This window comes from Ictidomys tridecemlineatus, chromosome 5 (assembly GCF_052094955.1).
Source record: "Ictidomys tridecemlineatus isolate mIctTri1 chromosome 5, mIctTri1.hap1, whole genome shotgun sequence".
In the NCBI taxonomy this organism is placed as follows: Eukaryota; Metazoa; Chordata; class Mammalia; order Rodentia; family Sciuridae; genus Ictidomys; species Ictidomys tridecemlineatus.
Window position 1 is genome coordinate 137,213,888 of NC_135481.1, and position 23,907 is coordinate 137,237,794.

Here is a 23,907-nt window from a genome sequence, read left to right on the forward strand (position 1 = left end):
ATTGATAGTAAAAATGCTTTCCATTTGGGGTCAAATTACAGGCCATTAGTATGAAAAGTTCGTAAGATGAGCTCTGGAAACCCTGGTTGAAGGGTTATAATAGAAATATGTGAAACCAAAGAAGGGGTGTGGAAAAGAGCAGCTCAAATTTACACTTTAACCCTTCCATTGAAGGTCTTGCTTCAGTTCACAGTCCTTTTAGGAGGAAGTGGGGATTAGTTTGTCACTCCAAGAGTAAAAACTCACAATTGCTACAGATGGTACAGATGGTCTTTTATTTTCACAAAGCAGAGACTGAAGCCTGGGCCTCAGCTGCCCCTTCAGCTCTCCTGTGTATGAGAGAAGCATGTGACTTGTAATTTGGCTCCTGATGGAGAGCTTTTTGCTGTCCACCTCTGGATACTGATAGAAGACTTCACAGTTAGTGGGCATGCTAAAGTTAGCCCTGACAATGCAGGAGAGGTCTGAACTTGCTTGTGGGGCACATTCCCCTCTGTCGGAGGAGCCGGCAAAGGCCATGGTATGCGGAGGCAGAGCTCGCTGTGTGAGAGCCAGACGGGTCTCCAGCAGGCCTTCTTCTGGAGGCAGCTTGGACAGGAGCTTCCTACAAGGTCCAGCTGAAGGCAAGACTTGAGGTCAGGCTCCAAGCAGGCTTTCTTCCCATTACAGCCTCCGAGCCTTCCTAGGGCGGCAACCGTTGTGTGGGACGGGGGTGTTGTCCGTGATTGAGATCACTTCCAGGCCCCCCATAGTCAGTCCTTTGATGGCAGACTGGAAGCAGAAAACAGGAGATTGGTGTGGTCGCAGAAGTGATGACCCAGGACCTCAGGCTTGGGTTGAGAGGGATGGGGTGCTGCAGGGAAGGGAGAAGAACAGGGCTTGGGATACCTACTATCCTGATCTAATTCTACTCTCACAAAACTCTCTTGTCCAAATCCCTTAACCAATCTCTTAATATTGTGTGCTTCTCAAATCACACTGGCCACTTCCCATCTTATGCTTTATAAACTGAGGACAAAGTCTCCTTGTAGAACATTGGCGCAACTTAAGGATCTATTGTAGCTTCACCTGAGCAATTTCCTCTCCCTGGAATATCCACACACACACAGGCCTCTTCATTCTTGTAAAGTCAGAGAGATGTCCCTGCAGGGTGTGGGACCCCTCTACAGAATCCAGTGCCCTGGGCACATGCTTCACCACTGTACTCACTCACTTAGGGATCTGTTTGTGGTGGTCCCTGGGGAACCATTGAGTAGTCACTCAAAAGGGTCTGATGAATTAAACTAAATGATCTAAGTTTGTTTTGAGGGGCTCAGTAAATTATAGGAACAACAGAAAGAAACTTGAAGCCATGTTGTGGAATCCACTAACGGAGACTTTTACACTTTCTCTACACCTAGTTCTCAAGCCCCAATTTTTCTCACTAAAGCAAGCACAAGCACCATGGAGAACTGAGGTTACTTACCCAGCGCCCTGGCCCGAGGCCTTTCACCACCACTCGGATATGGGTTACACCCTTTCCTGTAGCTTTCTGGAAAGAAGCAGCAAGTGGTTAATGCCTGGGTTACTGCACCCCAATCTCTTGCTACTGCCATAGTGGGGCAAGAGGGAAATGGTACCTACAGAAGTAAGAAGTGGGGCAGAATCAGAGAAGGAAGCAAAGCAGAGATGGATGCAGTGGAGGACAGAGTCAGCAGAGACCACAGAATGTCAAAAGTCCAAGAACTAAATTGACTGTGATCTTTTCACTCAGGATAGTATCGCCACCTTATGGAGATTTTGAAATATCATTCAGTTCTTCTCAGGTTCACAAAGGTAGAATTTCAGACCATGAGGTACCACCCTGAACTTCAAGACTGACTCTAAATACCCACTTAAAAAGTGTTATTTAGGGCTGGCCGGGGTGGTGGGGTGGTGGGGGGTGGTGGGGTGGTGGGGGGTGGTGGGGGGTGGGGGGTGGTGGGGGGTGGGGGGTGGGGGGGTGGGGTTAGCTCAGTGATCTAGCACTTGTCCAGCATGTACGAAGAGCTGGCACCATGAAAAATAAAAGTGTTAATTAGTATTAATTAGAGTTAAATTTTGCTTTCTTGATTATAAAGGCAATTCTTTCTAGAAACTAAAAAACACACATAACTTACCATGCAGAAGCCACTGTTACTTGACCTTTAAAGCATTTTGATTTTTGATGATCATTATTATATAGCAATCAACATCTTTGGATATCGAGTTTTAGTTGAAGGTCAAGGTTTTCATTTGTAAGGCCTCTGTTATAGCAGAAAGTATGCAGGTTTTGGTCATAGGCCAATCTAGCTCCAAATCAGGGAACTGAACTGCAGCTTGGCTTTAAAGTCACACACATTCAGATTCTCAACTGGCTCTTGAAAAACTAGATAATACTAAAGGCTTTTTGAAGAATTATGGTAATAAATTAAAATTGCCTGGAACATAGTAGTTGTTCAATAGCAGCACACTGACAACTTGCTTCTAGAAAAATCTACTACACTTCATGGTGGAACTGGTACGGTGTGAGTCCTCATTAAGCCACATGTTCCCCAGGTAGAGTACTATCATCCCTTCCTCACTCTTCTGGTCTTTAAATTGAAGGGTCTTTGGTTCTTTAGCCTTTAGCACCCTGACTCTTACTCCTAAAACAACCAAGTGTTTTACCTCTAATGAAGCTAAAAAAAAAAAAGAGAGAACCCTGCCACATAGACCTCTTCAAGCTACCTGCAGAGTCAGGGTATCTAACAGGGTTGCAAATTCCTCATTGCTTCTGAATGACCAAGGAGAATCCTTTGCACTGATCAGTCATGCAAAGAGTGGAAACACTGAGACAGAACCACAGAGCATGTGTACTTACTGCTGCTGCAGCTATGCCCGCTGTCTGTGCTGCGATGCCTGTGCCCTTCTTGGCATTCCGAAACCCCTCAGTGCCACAGGAAGCAAAGGCCAGGGGCTGGTGAATGGCAGATACCACCTGAATCTGTGTGCTGGGTAAAGGAGAAGAGACAAAATGGATGTAACTATTGTTCAGGGAAATAAAAGAGACCTAACTTATGCCCTTAGAAGCCCGAGTAAGAAAGAGAAATTCATTTGCTTTATCTTGAGTTTAATGCTTTTTAAATCCCTTTAAGAAGTATCAGGAAGGGTCAAATCATCCCCTAAGCCTAATAGAAAACTGACAAGTCATATGATCTGAAGAGAGCTCCACAATCTGAGGGTGGTTAAGCATCACCAGAGGAAGTGCCTTCCCCGTAGCTGCCATTTAAATTAGGTGTGATATCCTTGTCTCCCCCCCTCCTAAAAAATTAGATGTTTAATTATCAGGGAATTTTTAAAGAGTTTTCGTTGAAAGTTTCAAATATGCTTTCCCTACACAAGTGAAAAGAGTACATGAACCAGGGACTCATCACTCAGCTTCAATTACCAACTCATCTCCAATTTAGCTTTGCCTATAAACCTTGTTCCTAGTCCCGTCACCAATGGCTTATTATGAAGCAAATCTCACACCTATCATTTCATCCGCAAATATTTCAGTTCATACATCTAAAACAGAAGGAATACTAAAACAAAACCCACAGAATGATTGTCATAATCAAATTGTCACACTGGATAATTCTTATGCTTATTATGACACTCTATTCCGTGATCAAAAGTAATTTTAAATAAGTGAAACATTTTCCCTAATTATCTCTAAAATGTTAAATTATAATTAAGAATCACTTTTAGAAATCCTAAGACATGCCTTCTGTTTCCCTTTCAGTAATCATCCCCCTATTTTCTGGTCTGGAGAGCTGCCTGGGAGCTCAGAGCAGAGGGGAGTAGAGGCCGTTGTATGGGCCTCCTCTGGGAGGTGGCCTTGGGCTTAGTTCCTTGTTGGCCTGGCTCAGCTCTGCCATTCCCCCTGCCAGGGCTTCCTGCATTTTCTATCTTGAACAGGAGGGTAAGATCATTGCTTGTTTCTGAGATGACCTCAACAGTGATGTGTAGAAAATGCCACTGAGACATCTAGGGGTGGGAGGAGGAGGAGGAGGAAGAGAAGGAGAAAGAGGAAAGAGACACTTATACAAAAGCAGGGATCTAACCTGTGTCCCTAATAGCTTGAGACGGGGAGAGGGAAAAGGAAAAAAAATCCAGTTGCTCTCATTTCAAGTTTATCCAACAGATGGATCCTACAGCATTTCCTCTGCCACACACTCTAGCCTGTGACTACAGTCTCCTGTACTGTTCTTTAAGCTGCCTGGTGGTCAGGCTGTGACCAAATACAGATTTCCAAGTGAGGGCCTGATCTGTGAGGTTGTCACTAATGCCAGCAATGTTTCTATAGTCCACACATGACCAAACACCTTGGACATCTGTTTATATGCCACACAAGAACACCAGTCTTGTCACTCTGAATTTACTATTTGCAGGTAGCCCCTACAAGGCAAGAGTCAGTGCATAGTGGCCCAAACATTAAAGGGGGAGCATGTATTTGAAGTTTTATATAAGGGTTAGTTTATTAATAATGTATTTATAAGTCTCTCTTATTCATATTTCATCCACCTCATTCCCTAGTACTCAGCTTGAGATCCTTCTGCCTCAGCCTCTTGAATAGCTGGGATTATAGGTGTGCACCACCATATTAGTGGAACCATCGTCCCTAATATATTCCCTCCAACCACCTTTAAGCAGGACCAGGAAATATTATTCCCAAGAAGGCAAAGAGATTGTATATTTCCTTAAAACTTAAGGAAATTTTGTAAAGACAAAGTTGTTTTCCCCAAATAAGAGGTATTTGCCTGGGGAACCCCAGCTCTAGCATCATCAACAGTACCCAGACCTGACAAGGGGTGGAACAGCTTCCCTTCCCACCTACTTGTTGTAGGATGCTTTAATATGTGCGATTGGGATCTCCTCAAATTTCTTTCCTGCCCATCTCAGAGAACTCTCCTGGCCTGGAACTGGAGGGTAAATGCTGCAAGTAGAAAAAACATTTTATTTAAAATTGCCCTGATTTTTTTAAATCAAAGAAATACATCACATGGTTAAAGAAATTAATAAATCAAATGGCACAGATGAACCCAGATGAAAGACAACAGCCCTATCCTATTCTGAAGACAGCTGCCCCGACCATTCCTTTTCAATTCTTCCAATATTTGTGAACACAGTACTTCTTAGGTTTTTTTGCAATGCTGGGGATCACCCAAGGTCTCACAAGTACTAGCTGAGCACTCTACCACCAAGTTTCATCTCCAGCCTGGGGCTATTTCTCAGCTTGTTGACCTCAGACATATGGAGTAACTTTCTACTATAAGAAAAGGAAATTTAATTGATACTCCTTACCTCCTCTTGTCTCTGGTAGCATAATTATATTATTGTTTTCAAGTCCTTTATGGACTACTTTTTCTGCAATTCAAAAACAGTCAAACTTCTGTTTCTTGTTTCATCAACCCAACAATATCTTATCTATACTTTATAAAAATGAGATAAAGAAATTTTAACATTCATCATTATTATTAAAAAAATCCACAGGCTAGGGTTGTGGCTCAGCAATAAAATGCTCACCTAGCATGTGCGAGGCCGTAGGTTTGATCCTCAGCACCACATGAAAAAAAAAAAAAGGTATTGTGTCCAACTACAACCAAGTATCCCCTAGAATTATAGACATTAGCACATAAGGGACAGATAAAAATATTTTATGTTTGGCAGGCCAAGGGGGTTATTTATTTATTTATGGTACTGGGGATAAAACCTGGTGTCTTGCGTACCCTAGGCAAGTGTTCTACTACTGAGCTACATCCCCAGCCCTTTTAAAATTTTATTTTGGAATCAGGTGTGATGGCACATGCCTGTAATCCCAGCAACTCAGGAGGCTGAGTAGGAGGATTGCAAGTTTGAGACCAGTAAATCAGCAAGGCCCTGGGCAACTTAGTGAGAACTTGCTTCAAAATGAAAAAAAGGGATGGGGCTGTGACTCAGTGGTTAAGCCCCTAGGTTCAATCCCTGGTTCCAAGGAAAAAAAAATTATTTTGAGATAGGCTCTTGCTAAGTTGTCCAGGTTGCCTATAGCTTGAGATCCTCCTGCCTCAGCCTCTTGAATAGCTGGGATTATAGGTGTGTACCACCATGCCTGGCTTCTGTCACAACTACTAAACTCTGTCATGCTATCACATAAGCAGCCATATACAACAGCAAATTAATAAACTTCATTTACTAAAACAGACAATTGGCCATAATTTGCTAACCCCAACTCCAGACCAGCGACTCTCAATGTAGACTGAATAGCAGAGTCCCCTGGGTGCATCCAAATGCTTAATGCCACCCAGACTTAAGGATGGGGCCTGGGAACCTATTTACACATACTCCAGTTGACGCAGATGTGCACTAAGGGTTGGGAGCACTGGCCTAGACATTGTGGTTGAGTTCAAGACCTTCTGGCTTTGCCTGATCTATTTTCTAGTTTTCTTTGGGTAAGTACTCTTTTATTTTCAGATGGAGAAGCTCAGGTACAAACAGGAGCATAAGGTCGGCAAGAGAAGTCAGGCGGTGGACCTAGGAGATCTGCTTTAGTTGCGAGTTTTACTCACAAAGTTGTGCTTTTCACAATTTAAACACATATGGATGTCATTCAGTATTGCAGATGGGAGAAAACCCACTGTTCTACTCTGCCCATACACTCACATCAAACTCATGTGTGTACTCCACACAGCCATGCTCGACTTTTACTACAATGAACTCTGCCACTCTCCCTCAGCCCTACTGGCTTTCCAAGAGAAATGTTCAAAAACAAAACAAAACAAAACAATAGCACATTAGTTACAAGTGTATTCTTTCCTGTGGGTCTGATCTTAGAGATGATTTAGAACCTCCGCATGCTTTGGCTTATCAGTCTATATGCTGGGATGGAAATTGGGTGAATCTTGTAGATGACATTAACATTTATAAGATGATCATTTCAGCTGGGTGTAGCGTGATGGCACCCACCTGTAATCCCACTGGCTTCGGGGAATTAGGCAGGACCACTGTAGGTTCAAGGCCAGCCTGGGCAACTTAGTGAGACTATCTAAAAGTAAAAAAGGGCTGGGTATGTGGTTCAGTGGTAAAATGACCCTGGGTTCAATCCTTGTACTATGGGTGGCGGGGGGAAGAAATGATAACCATTTCCCTACTGATAATTACCCCCTGTTGACTTGGGGGTCAACAAACACAAACCTACTAAATCTGAGTGTAAGCAGTGTAATGCCTTTTGTAGATAGTATGGTTTTGGAACTAGGAAGGATTCAGATGTTGAGCCATTTAATTGAAAACATAGGCAAGATCAGGCCTTTAAACCTCCCAGGTTCAATGTGTAAACAAACAAGAAGTTTATCTAAGGAAGTCCCTAAACATAAAAGACAAAGCTTTTTGGTACTGGTTGCTCACCTCTTTCTATTTACACTCACACCAGGAAAACGTAGAAAGGCAAACCATTTTGTAACTGCTGCCAGAGATAATTTTTTAAAAATGCAAACAAATGTAGAAAAAGGCAAAGACCACAGCTCCTGGCTTAGTGGTCCTTAACAAAACTCCTGTTGGCTTCTATTTCTAAACATTGTTTCCTTCAGTGATCATGTCTTCTGTTCTAGTTTGGCTTCTTACTGCCCTGGTCATACCTAACCTTTGTCATTACCAATACTTGTAACTCCATCATAACTTTGGTTTCAAATACTATACTCTCTGGCAACCACCTCCTGACACACCCACTCACTTCCCCTGCGGTCTTCACTCTGGAATCTTTCAATCTCACAAGGACTTACAATCCAATAACTCTACCAGCCTTCCATTGTCCCTCACACTCCTCATGTCCCCACTTTTCTCCTCACCTAGACTAAATCTTGTGGCCAATTTCTGACAATTACTCCCTTGCAGACACTCTTGATGCTGTTTCCTCTTACTTCATTGTATTCTCCTAGCAAATCCTTAACTGTGGTCAAATCCACCTTGCCAGTCATTCTGAGCTGTGCAAATACATAGCAATGCTGACTTACCTCTCTACCAGGGCTTCTGAACCTCAGCACTATTGACAGTTGGGCAAGATAATTCTTTGTTTTAGGAGGCTGCCCTGTGAATTGTGGGGTATTTAGCAGCATCCCTGGCCTCTACCCACTAAATACTGTCCCCAAGTTTTGATAACCAAAGATGTTGTCAAACATTGCAAAAAAGTCCTCTGAGGGCAAAATCAATCCCCATTGAGAATCACGCCCCTATATGAATGACTTCTAGCATCAGGTGGACACTCAGCACTGCCTGGCAATCATCCCTAGTCCAATTACCCTTCAATTTTTCTGGGTGACTCTTTTATTCCTTCTTTTGTCTCCCTAAACCTCCAACTCCTTCCTGTTTCCTCAATGCCAGCTGATGACCTCTACAGAGAAAGAGCAGCAATCAGAATTTCTTCTGGCTCCCACTACCAAACACCTGTGCCCACAGCCTTTGCTGTCTATCCCATTACCATGTTCCACTTGCCTTTTAGTCTCTCAAGGACAGTGCTCCAGCAATGTTCCACTTCAGTATTCATTCTTTCCCTTCTCTATGCATCATTCTAGCAGCAAAACATACTGTCATATCTAAAATCTAAGGAAAAACCCAAACCTCTTGAACCCAAAGATTCCTTGAGCTGCCCATTATTTTACTTCCTCTTACAGCAAAGCCTCCTTAAGGAACTAACTATATTCATTTTTTTCCTGTCTTCTATTCTCCTTGCACCCACTCTAATCAGACAGTAGCCTCTACCACTCCACTAAACGTGCTCTAATCAAGGTCACCAGCCACCTCCACACTTGAATCCAATGTGCAATCTTGACATTGTTTCAACCACCTATCATATCAGTGTGTTTGACACACTGATTTCCCATTTGACTACACTAAAAACAAACAAACGAAAAACAACAACAACAAAAACTTTCTTGGTTTTCTTACTACCTCTCTGGAGGTTCCTTGTCTCTTGCTGGTTCTTTTACATCTCTCTAATCTCTAACAGACTTCATTATATCTCCATTTAGTGACTAGGCATCTCAAATTTAACCAGCCAAACCTAAACTCATGCAGACCTCCCCATATTAATAAAATAAAAACTCCATCTTTCCAGTTGTTTAGGCCCCCAAATTTGGAGTATTTCTTCACTCTCTTCTTTTTCTCACACCTTATATTAACAAATCAGTCTATTTATGTTACTTCCATAGCCATCTCCATGGCCCAAACCTCCATTGTTTCTTGCCTGATTTATTTTTATTTATTATTCTAACTCCTTGGAAGATTTCTTCCAGCTTCCATCCTTGCTCTCTGTGATTTAATATCAACATAGCAAATAGACTCTCTTTAAAAAGTAAGCAAGATCATGTCAGCCATCTACTCAACTCCCCAGTAGCTTTCCATCTCAGTAAAAGCTAAAGTTCTAGAGATGGCCTGTGAGCCCTACAGAATGTTGTTGTACATGCCTGCTGGTATCCCTGCCTCCCACTGTTATAACTCCCATATTTTACTTATTTTCTATTTACTGTATCCTGCCCACTAAAATTTAACTGGCACAGAAGCAGGGCTAAAAAAAAAAAAAAGAAGCCCTGCTTGTTTGATCAGGGTTATAACCCCAACACTTTGAATAGTGCCTGGCATTGTTGAATGAATGATTGCAACAGATTCTTGGTTTAAATCCTTTCAGCAGCTCCTTACTGTCTGCCGTGCAGACTATGAAATCTCTAGGGTGACAGAAAAATATCTTTACCATGACAGGCATGGTAGTGCACAAGTGTAATGCCAGTTATTTGGAAGGTTGAGGCATCCTTTTCACAGACTGTTATCTTTGCTTACAATGATCCCTTTTATCTTGTCCAGTTGAATTCCCATTCAATTCACTAAGCTTACTGTCTTACCATAATGTTGCATGATTTTCTTGGGAGTGGATACTTATTCTTTCATACTTCCAACCAGTTCTAACTCCATTATACTATTAATCAGATTATGTTGAAAACGTTTGCACAGATGCCTTTCTTGGACGACCCTATGCTACTAAGGAGGGAAATGGTCTTTTATATATCCAGCAATTAGCATTGTCCTGGATGTGAGAGTAAGTGGACATGTACACTCCCTGCACACAAAGGTAGTGGCACTGCTGGGAAGCAAGGTGCCAGTTTCTAGGGCTGAACACAAAACTCACCCTGGACCTTTAATCAGCTCCAAGAAATGCAGGATAATCTGTTCCATAGTGTGTCACCCCACTCTTCCCATTTTGTGTCTGAGGAGGGAGGTTGTTAATTTGACATGAAATTCATTTCAAAAGGATTAAGAAAGCTCATATTTGTTATACACAGATTCTGACATTCAGTCATTCAACCAACTAATGTTCACTGTGAAGCTACTTTGTGCCAGAGCTCATCTCATTTATAATTTCCATAATCTTGAGTATTACCCCCCACTTTAGATAAGACTTAGAGAGATCTGTACAAGGTCCCACAGAAGTCAAATGAAAAGAGTGGGAATTCATTGGTTTTCTGACTCTGCACGGGTGCGTATTTCCCAAGGGTTGGACCAGAAGTGGCCCTCACCTGAAGCTCTTGTGGCTCGGAGCCACCTCCTCAACTTCCGGCTCGGCCGCCGCATCTTGCAGTACCTGGGCTCCGGTGTGGACAGTCCGGGATGGGTCTCGGACTACAATCCTGCGGAGAAGGAAAGCTCAAAAAAGCCCCGGCCTACCGGCCACCGGAACCCAAGTAACATATAGGACACTGTCAGGAGAATAGTCCTGAAGACAGCCGTAGGCTCCAGAAGGCAATCGTTCTTACCCGGTCGTCGGGGTCAGCGCCCATGACCGCAAGATCCTCGACCCCGCGTTTCTCACAACCTGCATGATTTGAATTGACCCCAGTCAGCTCCGGTCGGCCGCTTCCGGCGTAGCTGGAGTGACGCCAGCACCTTGAGCGCCTGTGCTGGAGAGTACAGAAAGGAAAGTCGAGGGGCTGACATAGAAAAAAAAAGAAAGGAAAGTCATCTGATTGCTCTCTAAAAGGCCCATTAAGTATTTTTATTCAAATTTAAGTGCTCTATGAAAACTACAATTGCATGTTCACCTGGTACTCGCTTCCCCTTTTAATGTTCTAATATGAGAATTTCACCTGCACCACCCGCCATATAGGAATGGTTTGTTCTAATAGTTCTTGGGATAGTACTGTTCCTGATCTTGCCATCCGCGTTGCCTTATGGGAATACGGGGTTGGTTGAGGACTCCGCTTGGAGCCGCGATGCATTGTGGGAAGGGAGAAAGATGGCGGTGTCCGTTAGGCGGACTCTGTCAGGTGTGGCGGGGGGCTGGCGGAGGTTCGAAAGGGTCTGGGCAAGTAGCCTGGGTTCTCGCAGCCTGGTCCTTGAGGCCGCACCCTCAAAAAGGGAATCCCCATGGCGTTTGTTGGGCGCGTTGTGTCTGCAGCGACCACCGCTCATTTCCAAGGCGCTGACCCCATTGCAGGAAGAGATGGCAGCTCTGCTACAGCAGGTAGGATTGAGACACAGGTGCAAGGGGAGGTAATAACGGCTCACGGGCCTTGGTTCGATCCTGACTCTGGCACCATTTAGTCTGTGTGATTTTGATCAAGACATTTCGCTACCCTGAACTTCCGTACACTTGTCTGCAGGATGAAACAAATCTTATTAAGGTGGGTTGGTATGTAATGGGCATTTAACAAATATTTTATTTTTGATGGTCTTATTATTGTCACTTGGGGCAGTTTTTTGTAGATTCATTCTTTTTTGTTCATTCAGAACAGTAGGGATCTGGTCGCGAACAAGAATCGGTACTTGTTAAAAGGAACTCATAGACTGGAGGGGATACAATCTTTGTGATGTGATGAGTGTTTAGAATGAAGTATAGGAGACAGTGGGCACATCTGTGAGATGCCTGCGATAGCGTCTGCTCTGTTTGACCTCACCGGGTTATTTCTGTGAAGGGCAAGTGAGGAAATATGGGTAAAAGCTGAGTGTAGTGGCTGTGAAGATGTTATATCTCCACATACAGTGATTAAAGGGTGTTAAGTTTCCCCAGAATCTGGGATGTTTTGTCTTAGGTTACTGATAGCTTTAAACTTTTCTTCTGTGTTTTTTGCTAAATTTATTAATTTTCTCACTTGGCATATTCATACCCTACAGATGTTTGTAGCATATATCAGACATGTGTTTTTCAACAGATATGCAGTAGTGAGTAAGACAGGAGTAGTTCTGGTTATCAGAGACCTTGAGTTCAGTGGAGTAGGGGAGAGGAGTCAATAATTAAATAATCAAATGACTGTTTGCAGATTCTGATAAATATTTTAAAGGAAAACGGTTCTATGAAAGTGCTTCACAGGGACATCTAAATTTTTATTTTATGGGTGAGCTAAGGAATGTCTCTCTGAGAGAATGATATTTAAATCGAGATCATACAAATGAGTAGAAATTCTTCTAGGAGAAAAAAGCAAGGGAAAACACTCTAGGAAGAAGGGGCAACTTCTGTAAAGTCCTTGAGGCAGGAATGTCCTTGATGAATAAGGTGATGATCAAGGACTACTACTATGACTGGAGCATGGTAAATAGGCAGGCAATGCCTGTCCCATTCCTTTGTTCTTTGTAGCAGTTTTGATCTCCAATCACATTCTGACATTTTGGCAAATGTAACTTATGCTTAAGTGCAGGTGACCTTTTTTCTTTGTCTCTGTTTTCTCTCTGTTCAGTGTTTTAATTGTATGTCTAGTAATATTAAGTGATAAACTTCTGAGTCTATCAAGGATGCTATAGCTTTGTTATATTCTCCTAGTTTTGTTTGTCTTTTTAATTTTCCTAGATAGAGATAGAAAACAGCCTATATTCAGACCATGAGCTTCGTGCTTTAGATGAAGCCCAGCGACTGGCAAAGAAGAAAGCTGATCTTTATGATGAAGAGCAAGATGAAAAGGATATATTGCTTGTGCAAGATTTGGAAGATATGTGGGAGCAGAAATTCCTACAGTTCAAACCTGGAGCTCGGATAACAGGTATGATCTTTTTAATCTAAAAAAAGAAGTGAAAGGGGTATTCTGGTTCCCAAATATAGGACAATTACTTAGCCTCTGCTTTGTGTTTTAACTAACAAACAAAAAATTTTTTTTTGGTACCAGGGATTGAACTCAGGGCTCTTAATCACTGAGCCATATCCTCAGCCCTTTTTTGTAATTTACTTAGAGATTGGGTCTCACTGAGTTGCTTAGGGCCTCGATGAGTTGCGGAAGCTGGCTTTGAACTCATGATCCTCCTACCTCAGCCTTCTGAGCTGCTAGGATTACAGGTGTGCACCGACCTAACAATTTTAAGTTACAAAACAACTTTGAGAAAAATAAATTCTTTTCCCAATTCCTCACATCTACCCTAATATGGTTTTTAAAAGGCCCATGTTATTTTTGAGTGGGGGGTGGGTAAGAATGTTGGGATAGCCTTTTCTCTTAGTTAAGCTTTATGAATGTAGTCTGAGTTTAACTTCCATTCTAGGACAGAGAGTGGTTTAAAGTAGGCCTTTTTCTTCTAGTTCTGTGTTTTATTGGAAATTGCTCTTTAATTTTTTTTTTTTTTTTGTAGTCAGCATGCCTTTATTTTATTTGTTTATTTTTTTGTATGTGGTGCTAAGGATCAAACCCAGTGCCTCACACATGCTAGGCAAGCACTCTGCCACTGAGCCCCAGCCCCAGCCCTGGAAATCACCTTTATGGAAGGGGGTTCTGTTGTCCTTGTTTTACAGATGCAGGCTGAAGAACAGAGAAAGTGTGGGTTAGTTAGATTAGTAATAGTGTTAAGTTGAATTAAGCAGTTGTGTTTGAGTTATGGTTGTTGCTTCTTTTTTAAAGGCTCAGAGTATGTTTTACTTTTTAGATAAGTTCAACTCTTGGTTTCCTTTTTTTACTTTTCAGTTTCCTTAAGAGTATGAGACTATACCCTGAAAGAGGTCAGAATTAGAATTAAAGAGATGGGTCAGAGGGGAAATTTGGCTATAATTTCTTTGAGAGAAAGGATTATGACACTCCCTTAAAGAAAAACTTTAAAACTCAAAGCTCATTGGTCCCAGATGATCACAGCCTTTCTTGCTTTTACTCACCCCCTTTTCTTCATAGAAGCTGATAAAAAAAATGACCGAACCTCATTGCACCGGAAGCTAGACAGGAACCTTATTCTGTTAGTCAGAGAGAAGCTTGGAGATGAGGATGTTTGGATGCTGCCCCAGACAGAGTGGCAGCCTGGGGAGACCCTCCGAGGGACAGCTGAGCGAACCCTGTCTGCACTCTCAGGTGAGTTCCTCAGAATCCTACAAGATTCACTTCAGACTCAACCAGATGATTTATAGGCTGATTGTGATAAAGGGCTTAAGAGTAAGGAGTGGGAAGGTTAATGGATACTGATGTTTATAAAGAGTTATTCTGTAGGATGTTTAGCAGTATTTCTGGCCTCTGCCCACACAATTCAAAAGCACAACCTCATTCATATTCCCATCTACTACCAAAATTATATCTACACACTGGAGAGCAAAATTATAGTGGTTGGGAACCATTATAATAGATGGTTGAAGGGGATGCCAAAGAATTTCCCCTTGCTTTTGTGTCATACCTTTCCATACTGCTAGCATGAGCTTCCTGAAACACAAATCCCTTGTCATGCTATGCAGAGAATTCTTTAAAGGTTGTTCATAGAAATTCAAATTTTTCAGCATAGCCTAAAAATCCTTTTTGCTGTGGTCCCGATCTCGATAGTCTTCTGTCTTGCTGAGTTCATTATATTCCAGGTTCTAAAATAGTAAAGCTTTTACATTCCTTGAATAAATAATGTAGTCTTTTGTACGTTTCTGCTTTAGGGCATGCTGGTCCCTGGACAGAATGGTTTTGTCCTCCATTGCCTGGCTGCTCAATTTGTAAGACTTAGCTCATATGCTGTATACCTTTTGTAGTGGAATCTTCCCTGAGCTTCTAGATAGAGAGAGTGCCTCTTGCTCCTGGGTTCCCACAGTGCATGCCTGTGCACTTTATACAGAAGACCAGACATTTACTCTCTGCTTACCATCATCTGGGTTCTTTTTTTTTTTTTTTTTTAAAGAAAGAGTGAGAGAGTGAGAAAGAGGGAGAGAGAGAGAGAACCTTAATATTTATTTTTCAGTATTTGGCGGACACGCGTCTTTGTATGTGGTGCTGAGGATCGAACCCGGGCCGCATGCATGCCAGGCGAGCGCGCTACCACTTGAGCCACATCCCCAGCCCATCATCTGGGTTCTTTCCATGCAAGGGGGTCACAGTGATGAATTGGGCACTATCCCTGTTCTCTAGGACCTCATTTTCTAGTGGAGAATATACTCTCACATATGCCATTGCACTATAATTGTTTATTATATACTATATTTCCCCAGCCAGAATTTTGAATTTCTCGAAGTCTGGCCAGTATGTGTTCTGTTTTATGATTTCAGCTCCCAATAAAGTAGGTGCTTGCTGAGTGTTTGTTGAGTAAATGGATTTTGTGGTGCACAACCACTTGACAGACCTGCTACCAGCATAAGACTCCTCGCAAAGCATTAGCAGTGTATGCCCCCTAACCCCTTCCCACCACGGGCCTCTTTGCCCTATAGGAGACAGCAAGGCACAATGTAATGTATGAAGCTTTGCTCCTCTCAGTCACGCAGTTGTCACATTGAAACTGATAGCTAGGTTTCTTGCCAGAACCTTTGTGCCCCGATGTTTTTCATCAAACCACTGTGACATATCTGGTTAATTCTGTCTTCTGTGTGTCACATGGAAGGGGTTCTTATTTGGTCCTACTCTTCCCTCTTTTTCATATTCCCATTGTAATAAATATATGTTAAGGGAAATATATAAATGATACTAAAAGATGTTTATATTTATTAGCTGCATATAAAATATGTTGATTTATTGCAAATGTCTACACAAACTAAAGTAGCAAATAATAGAAAATAATTAAAAAGGCAAAGAAAAGCTCAAACAATATGTGAGAAAAGTGGAAATACATTCCCCGCTGACTCCATACTTCCAATATATACAAGATGGAATTTCTAGAGGTGGAATTCATGGGTGAAAGGTATGCATACTTAAGTTTTTGATAAGTACTGTTTACTTGTCTCTAGTAAGTAGGTAAGTAATAGTTGACATTTTCAGTATATGGGAGTGCCAGTTTGTCTAGACCTCAACAACACATGAAATAGTGTTGTTATTTTAGTTTTTGCCTCTCCAGTTAGTAAAAATTATCTCTGTTGGATTATTTTGAGTTTATTAGTGAGATTGACTATCTTTTCACATGTTTATTGGCTATGTTTTTCTTTAACTGCCTATTCAGATTCTTTGCTTATATGTATAATGAGCTATTTTTATCTTTTTGATTTGCTTCTTTTCCAGATCATAGAAAGGCAACATGCATTATTAATTAAGTTTGGAAAATTTTGAAAAGTGTAAATAAATAATCTAGTATGATTCTACCACAGATATCTGCTGCAAGATTTTGTATTGTATGTGAATTCATACCATATATAAATTCTTCATCTAATACTAGTAGTGCTTTTTTAAGAAAGAACATGAGAAAAGCAGTTCATGTGTATGATGAAAAAATTACCAAGCAGTATTTGGTAAATGTGGTATAAGAAGTAATTTCCCCTTTTCAGAGGCAGCCTTCAGTAACAGAATTTTTTATGTGTATTCTTTAAGAAATTTTCTATGCATATTCAAGCATATAGTATTTTATACTTCTGTTTTTCTACATAATGGAAGCATGTACACACACTTCCTTTTTCCTTACATAGTTTTTTAACATTTTTCCAGATCAGTTTATGAAGACTAAGTTTAAGTGTTTTTAACACCTGCATACTGTTTCATAATACATTGTTACTACCTTGTGTAAAAAGTTCGTTGCTTTTACAAGTGAAGCTGCAGTGAACATCTTTGGGTACTCATCTTTGCTCACATGGGCAAATAAGTTATGTTTGGGAAGATAGATTTCTAGCAATGGAGTGGTTTAAGTGTATGTATGGTTAAAATTGATACTTCTTGCCAAACAATGGCAGTTATATTCATTTATATCCCCATAATATATTGAAGGTACCAGTTTTCCCCAAGTAGAGTATAGATCAAACTTTAAAAGATTTATTATGGTAAGTTTCAGTTTATTTATATGGTTAATGGTATTTAATAAATATAGTATAAAAATTAATTTTACAATTGTTTTTTTGTATCTGTATGTGATAGATTCCTGACCCCACCCTGCCCCTAGATATGAGAATCTGCAAATGTGCCAAGTTTCTTCTACAAAATGGTGTAGTGTTTGCAAGTAACCTGCGTATATCCTCTTGTGTGCTTCAAATCATCTCTAGATTACTCACAATACCTAATACGATGGAAATGTTATGTAAATAGTTGTTATACTATACTATTTAGGAACTAATGACAAGGAAAAAAAGTGTGTATGTATTCAGTACAGAGATAATTGTTTTTCCCCCAAATATTTTCAACCTATAGTTGGTTGAATCCATGGATTTAGGACCTGACTGTAATGATATGCTATTATTGTTTTAATTTGTACTTCTTTAATTATTAATGTTTATTTTCATGTGAAGTTCCTGATCATATGCTTGGTTCATTTTTCTTTTGAATTTTTTTTTCCTCATTGATTTCTAAATGTTTTTTTTTTTTTTTTTTTTTTTTTTGAGACAGGATCTTGCCCAGACTGGCCTTGAATTTATGATTCTCTTTCCCCACTCTCCTGAGTTGCTGCTCTCTTAAGTGTTTCTTCTACCTATCTATCGTTCTTTCTTTCTTTCTTCCCTTTCTTCCTTCCTTCCCTTTCTTCCTTCCTTCCCTCCCTTCCTTCCTTCCTTCCTTCCTTCCTTCCTTCCTCCCTTCCTCCCTTCCTCCCTTCCTCCCTTCCTCCCTTCCTCCCTTCCTCCCTTCCTTCCCTTCCTTCCCTTCCTTCCCTTCCTTCCCTTCCTTCCCTTCCTTCCCTTCCTTCCCTTCCTTCCCTTCCTTCCCTTCCTTCCCTTCCTTCCTTCCTTCCTTCCTTCCTTCCTTCCTCCCTCCCTCCCTCCCTCCCTTCCTTCCTTCCTTCCTTCCTTCCTTCCTTCCGTTTGAACTCAGGGTTGAACTCAGGGGCGTACTACCTTCAGACTCCCCTTTTTAAAAAGTTTTTTTTTTTTTTTTAGTTATCAGTGGACCTTTATTTATGTATACATGGTGCTGAAAATTGAACCCAGTGTCTCACATGTGCTAGGCAAGCGTTCTACCACTTAGCTACAACCATAGCCCTTGTCTTTGATTTTTATGTGCTTTGTTTTTTTTTCTTAGAGAAAGATTTAGTTTTTATTTAGACAAATATAAGTTTTTATGTATTTGAATTTTTTTTGTCTTGCTTATAAGGGGCTTCCTTTATCAATAATGATTTAGGAGGTATTCCACATTTTCTTCTAATGTGGTTAGGATTTTCTAAATGAAAAACTTAAGGATTCAGAAATAATTAATTGATCATGAAGCCATCATCTGGAATGTACAAATCTTTTACAGAAATTTGAAATTTCTGCCAAATCTTTAATTTACGGTATCAATTTTGATATGAGTACTGAGTTTGGGATCTAACTCTGTTTTTCCATTTAGCTAGCTAGTTAATCAGATGCTATATAGTAATTAATCCATCATTTCTTCATCCCTTGAAAGCTTGGCTTAGGGTTATTAACTCTAGTTATAGACTGCAGAAATTGTCTACAAATCTGGGGACCTTTTTGTGCTTTGCACATGATATCCCTTTTAAATGTGGGCGAACTTTGCTTTTTAGATACGAAGTATCCTGGTCCTTCACTGACAGGTGGTGAATGGACTGAATGTAGTGTCTGGCTGTTCTGATTCCCAGATAGTGCTACTTTAATTGCATTGCTGACTTACAGTCTAAAAATGGTAGCTTGGCATCTGGGAGTGATCCAGAGGCTATCTACCTCAGGCCAGAAAGCATTTGGATTGAGAATGAGGAGGGTTTTTGCTGGAATGGCCGTTGTCTTCATTGTTAGGAATGTTTTTTTACCTCAGGGGAAAAGTGACATCCTGTAATTCGGGGATGAGTGTAACTTTATCTTTCAATTCTGTTTTTTTTTTTTTCTTTCTTCTCCTTAGAAAACAACATGGAAGCCAAGTTCCTAGGAAATGCACCTTGTGGCCACTACAAGTTCAAGTTCCCCCAGGCAATGCGGACAGAGAGTAACCTTGGGGCAAAAGTATTCTTCTTCAAAGCACTACTACTAAGTGGAGACTTTTCCCAGACTGGGAAGAAAGGCCGTCATGTTTGGGTCAGTAAGGAGGAGTTGAGTGACTATTTGAAACCACAATATTTGACCCAGGTTAGAAGATTTCTTTTGGACCTCTGATGGACTGAGCTGCCTGTGGATATTGCTCAGACAAATCAGGGGTTACAGCTTTAAGGACATTTGTGTGGTGGCCCCATATTTGCAGGGAATATCAAGCTGGAAACTAAATTCTGAGAATTAAATGAGTCTGTTATTATGTTGTCTCAGCTGATTTGCTCTTTGAAGATGCCTGGTTCTCCCAGTGAAGAGGGGGCTATCTCTTAGGATGCCTTTCTATTTTCCCCAAGCTGATAATTGAGTATTGTATTACTTTATAATGAAGTAACTGGCCTACTGGGTTCAGGAAGAAAGAACAGAAGGATATGAATCAACCTGAAGCCTTAAGTTCTGTAAAAACTTCTAGGCCTATGAGAAAAACCTGGGTTCATAGTCATTTTCCATTTTATTTTCCCTTTCTTTGCCATTTGATATGAAAGAATTTTAATTTTGCCTAGGAAATAATGCCTTCTTATCCCTCCTTTCCTCTCCCCATTCTTCCCTTTCCTTTCCCTTTGTTTCTCTTTCTTCCATAAAGCATTTATATTTAAAAAGTAATTAATTATGCCTTAACCTGTTTTGAAAACAGTCATGTGAAATAAGCAAGTTCAGCTTATGTCCATTCTGCAAATGGAGGAACCATGACCAGGGTGTAACTTGGCCCAGAGTCATGCTGTGCATTCCTGATGGTGCTAGAGAATGGTGATCCCTTGCTTTTAGTTGGGGCTTTTTGACTATTGTTTGTTGCTTGTGTCACCACTGGTGTCCAGTGCCTGGCACATAGAAGGTACAAATAAATATTTGTTACATGAGTGCAGGAGAGCAAGGAATGAGAAACATTTCCACCCAGAATAGTGGTTCCAGTAGGAAGACTATGGTCCTAGGGTCCATTAAACTTTTCCTGGTTTCCTCTTAGACCCTTTTGGATAAACAGACTGGCTGGTGTGATGTGAACTTGTGAAATGGGGTTTTTATTTCTGCATCACATGTAGCCTTGTGTTCTTACACAGGGCCAGGGAAATTGCTTTCTGTGATCACAGCAAGATGTCTAGTACTTAGGTTCCTCTCCTTGCCCTGTACCTCATTACTGAGGGGAGATGTCCTCTAAGTGAGGCTTGCTCATCACCAGCAATAGTGGCACCTTGGAGTGAAGCTTGAGCATAGCCATAGGACCAGGGTGCACTTTACTAGATTCTAGAGTGTGTTGAGTACATGATCTGTATTGCCCATTCTTAGGGCCTTAGGCACCTCCAACCTAGAAAGGCAAAAATCATTTAGGTGAATTGGCAATTATGTTCATAACCATGCATGGGCTGGAGATGTTAGTGGTAGAGCACTTGCCCGTGTGTGAGGCCCTGGATTTGATCCTCAGCACCACATAAAAATCAATAAATAGAAGAGAGGTATTGTGGGGGGGGGGGAAAGGTTTGCTTGTTATAACATTGTTTATGTGTTTTGCAGTGTTGGGGATTAACCCTGGCCCTACATCTAGGCAAGTGCTGTACCCCGAGCTATAGCCTCAGCCTACAACATCGTTTCCGTAGTGGGAAATAGCATATGTGTAATGAGTAAGGAGAGAGATCGTGTCAGAAGAAGCTGAAATTCTGTTAGTTCCTGTGAGATTTCCCCTGGAACATTTTGAGATCACATACAAGATTGAACACCTTTAAAAAAGGTGAAAGTTTTATAGAAATGTCATCCTTTTTTGCAAATAGGAACTGGTTTAGTAGCTTCAGGAATCACTAATAGCCCTTCCACTGTGTTTAGCTGTCTGAGGAAACTGAGTGAAGAGGAGAAAGCTGTGAAGATATTCTACTCCCTTTGTTTTATTTATTTATTTATTTAACTTTAAAATCGATGCATTATAATTCATACGTAATGGTGGTTTTCATTATGACATTCATATATGCACATAACATAATTTGCTCAGTTTCATTCTGTGTACTCCCTTTCTTTTAAAAAAATTATTGAAGAGGGCCCCATCCTGGACCACATTTTTAATTTTGATGGAACTGATCTCTACTAGGACCTATATCTCAGGAAATGGCACATGCCCAGGATTTAAAGCCAGGGACTAGTGTATATAGTTGTGGGTATTTAACAGCATTATTAGTCTCATTGGGCTTGTTTATGCTCTGTTAGCGCTCTGGCTACAAAATTCCATAGGTTTTAGGGGTCTTCGCCCAACCCCTTTTCTGTTATTTTTGAAATGTGATTTTGCAGAATGTAGGATATTCAGCATTGTAGTATAAATGACTATTTGCTGATTGCTAGCTTAAACTTTCCACTGACTACCGAACATGACCAAAAATTGTTTCTACTGTTTCTTTTGGGAGAAGATGACCAGTGACAAAATAAGAAGTGATATTCTCTGTGGAGATGGGTGCCTGCCTTCAAAGGAAACTGTGGGAGAAGAGTGGTGTGAGTGGTGGGGACTAGGAGTTGCAGTTTGAGGTGTGTTTGTGCAACCTAAAAATAGAAGAGGGTGTGTGTGTGTGTATGTATGTATGTATGTATGAATGTGTATAAGACAAAAAATGCCATCCAACTCACTAGAAAGATCCTCCAGAGATGTAGGTTTAGACTTCCACTTCATCATTTCTTTCCCAGATGATTTCCAGTCACTTTTTTTTTTCTTTTGGTGTTGGGAATTGAATCCAAGGTGCTTAACCTTTAACCACTGAGCCACATCTCTAGCCCTTTTTAAAAATATTTTATTTTGAGGGGCTGGGGTTGTGCAGTGGTAGAGTGTTTGCCTTGCATGTGTGGGGCACTGGCTTCCTTCCTCAGCACCACATAAATTAATAAAATAAAGATAGTGTGTCCATTGGCAACTAAAAAAATTAAAAAAAAATTTTTATTTCGAGACAGGGTCTCACCAAGTTGCTTAAGGCCTTGCTAAGTTGTTGAGACTAGCCTCAAATTTATAATCTTTCCGCCTCAGCATCCTGAGTCAGAGATTACAGGTATGTGCTACAGTTTCTGGCTCTAGTCACTCTTGACCCACCTTTGCTGGTACTGTGGAGAAAATACTACTGCACTTATAAATTTGTTTTCCTAGTCACTTGCCCTCCAGGTAACCTCCTGTTGGACCAGTTCTGCACCTAGTATGTGTTTCTACACTTAGCATTTCATAGGATAATTAGTCTGACTCTCATGTCTAACTGAACTTAAAAACTACATTAGTTAATTACCTTCTCTCCCCATGAATATCCAACTGGGAGTCAGAAAACTAGGGTTTGAATTTGTTTTATGACCTCAGGATAGCTATAGCAACTATTACTATTAATGGCATTGGAGTGACTCCTTAGGATCAGGGATGGTGTGAAAGCCCTTACCTACAATGAAAATTTTTATTTAAACCAACAGGGCAGCTATCATTATCCCTGTTTTATTGATGAGAATAGATTCATGTTAACTTGCTTAGAATTACTCCCTAGTAAGTAGTGAGGCCAGCTTACGTCTGTGAACACACCTGTCTTAACTTTACCTTTCTCATCTGTAAAATGAATTTGCTACTTCTCAGGTAATGTGATGATTTATCTGAAAGTGCTTCACATGGCTAGTTGTGAACACTCCATTTCATTCCTTCCAACATAGTTAGGCTTCCATATTCTCTTGGATTCAGCTCTATCTGTAGCTTCTACAACTCTCATTCTCACCTTCTCTAGGTTATGCATCATGGCAACCAAGCATTTCTGACCTGTTTGGAAAGGGATGAGGGTAATTTGGACATTAATGGATTCCAACAGCCAATCTTGAAATGGGTTTGTGGCAGGTCAGTCCCATCACTACATCCAGCTGCTTGGACACTTTCACTCTGTCCCACCCTGGGCCAGGAAACCCAGAGCCACTGTTGGGCACAGGCTTATAGGGCACTAAAAATGGAATAGACCTGCTGACCCATTCTGTTACCTTATCAGGGGGAAAAAGGAGGACCATTGAAAGATTGGCAACCCCATTACTAAGAGCTCATGGATTGTTAAATTGCAAGCACACACCACAAGATAAAGCTCGTTTGCCTGAAATCTCAGGACTTTATTTCCCTAGAAGCCCTTGGAGCCTGGATTATGGCTAGTCACTTTAGACTGTCAGTTACCTTTCACCTGCCTTTGAATTTATTCTCAAAACACGAAGTGAGGGAGTGAGCTGCTCATCCCCTGTATCCAGGAGAGGCATCCAGCACATGGGCTGCTGTAAGGCTCAGTGATAGGTCTGCTCCAGATGGGATTGCTGGGGTGGGACTGAGGTCCTCACGTGTGAAGGATGGGCATGACAAAAGAGGGCATTACTAACGTAGAGCAAGGAATGGGTACACAGCATTCCTGTGCATGCATACCCAAGTCCTCAGCTACCCTACCTTAAGCAGTCCTGAAGTAGACTGGAAAAGCCACCAACAGGTTTTGTACAAAGGCTTTGTAAGTACAGACATACCATTGATCACTGAAATAGCAGATCTCTGGGGTCCTAGTAGTGCTGAGTGACTGAAGAAGAGGTTCAGGTGGTGGGGGAGAGAGACCCCTCAAGTT

General features: G+C 41.2%; 2 protein-coding genes across 4 annotated transcripts; one reads left to right on the forward strand and one right to left on the reverse strand.

Annotated features, from left to right (window-relative positions):
• Positions 1-258: 258 nt before the first annotated feature.
• On the reverse strand, positions 259-11,187 carry Mrps11 (mitochondrial ribosomal protein S11). Of its 3 annotated transcripts, XM_078051194.1 has the most exons (7): positions 11,085-11,171; positions 10,800-10,973; positions 10,563-10,673; positions 4,859-4,957; positions 2,861-2,990; positions 1,466-1,531; positions 259-853 (listed from the first exon to the last, which is right to left on the reverse strand). In XM_078051194.1, the coding sequence occupies exons 2-7, from the start codon at positions 10,862-10,864 to the stop codon at positions 683-685; spliced, it is 642 nt and encodes a 213-aa protein (XP_077907320.1). In that variant the 5' UTR covers positions 10,865-10,973; positions 11,085-11,171; the 3' UTR covers positions 259-682. The 3 variants fall into 3 exon arrangements, with proteins under 3 accessions (XP_077907320.1, XP_040130549.1, XP_005320176.1); XM_040274615.2 differs by lacking the exon at positions 10,563-10,673 and having other exon boundaries at positions 11,085-11,187; XM_005320119.5 differs by lacking the exon at positions 11,085-11,171 and having other exon boundaries at positions 259-771; positions 10,800-10,958.
• A 62-nt stretch (positions 11,188-11,249) lies between these two features.
• Mrpl46 (mitochondrial ribosomal protein L46) lies at positions 11,250-19,538 on the forward strand. The gene is made up of 4 exons (XM_005320118.5): positions 11,250-11,506; positions 12,827-13,016; positions 14,124-14,297; positions 19,152-19,538. The coding sequence occupies exons 1-4, from the start codon at positions 11,279-11,281 to the stop codon at positions 19,400-19,402; spliced, it is 843 nt and encodes a 280-aa protein (XP_005320175.1). The 5' UTR covers positions 11,250-11,278; the 3' UTR covers positions 19,403-19,538.
• The last annotated feature ends 4,369 nt before the right edge of the window (positions 19,539-23,907 follow it).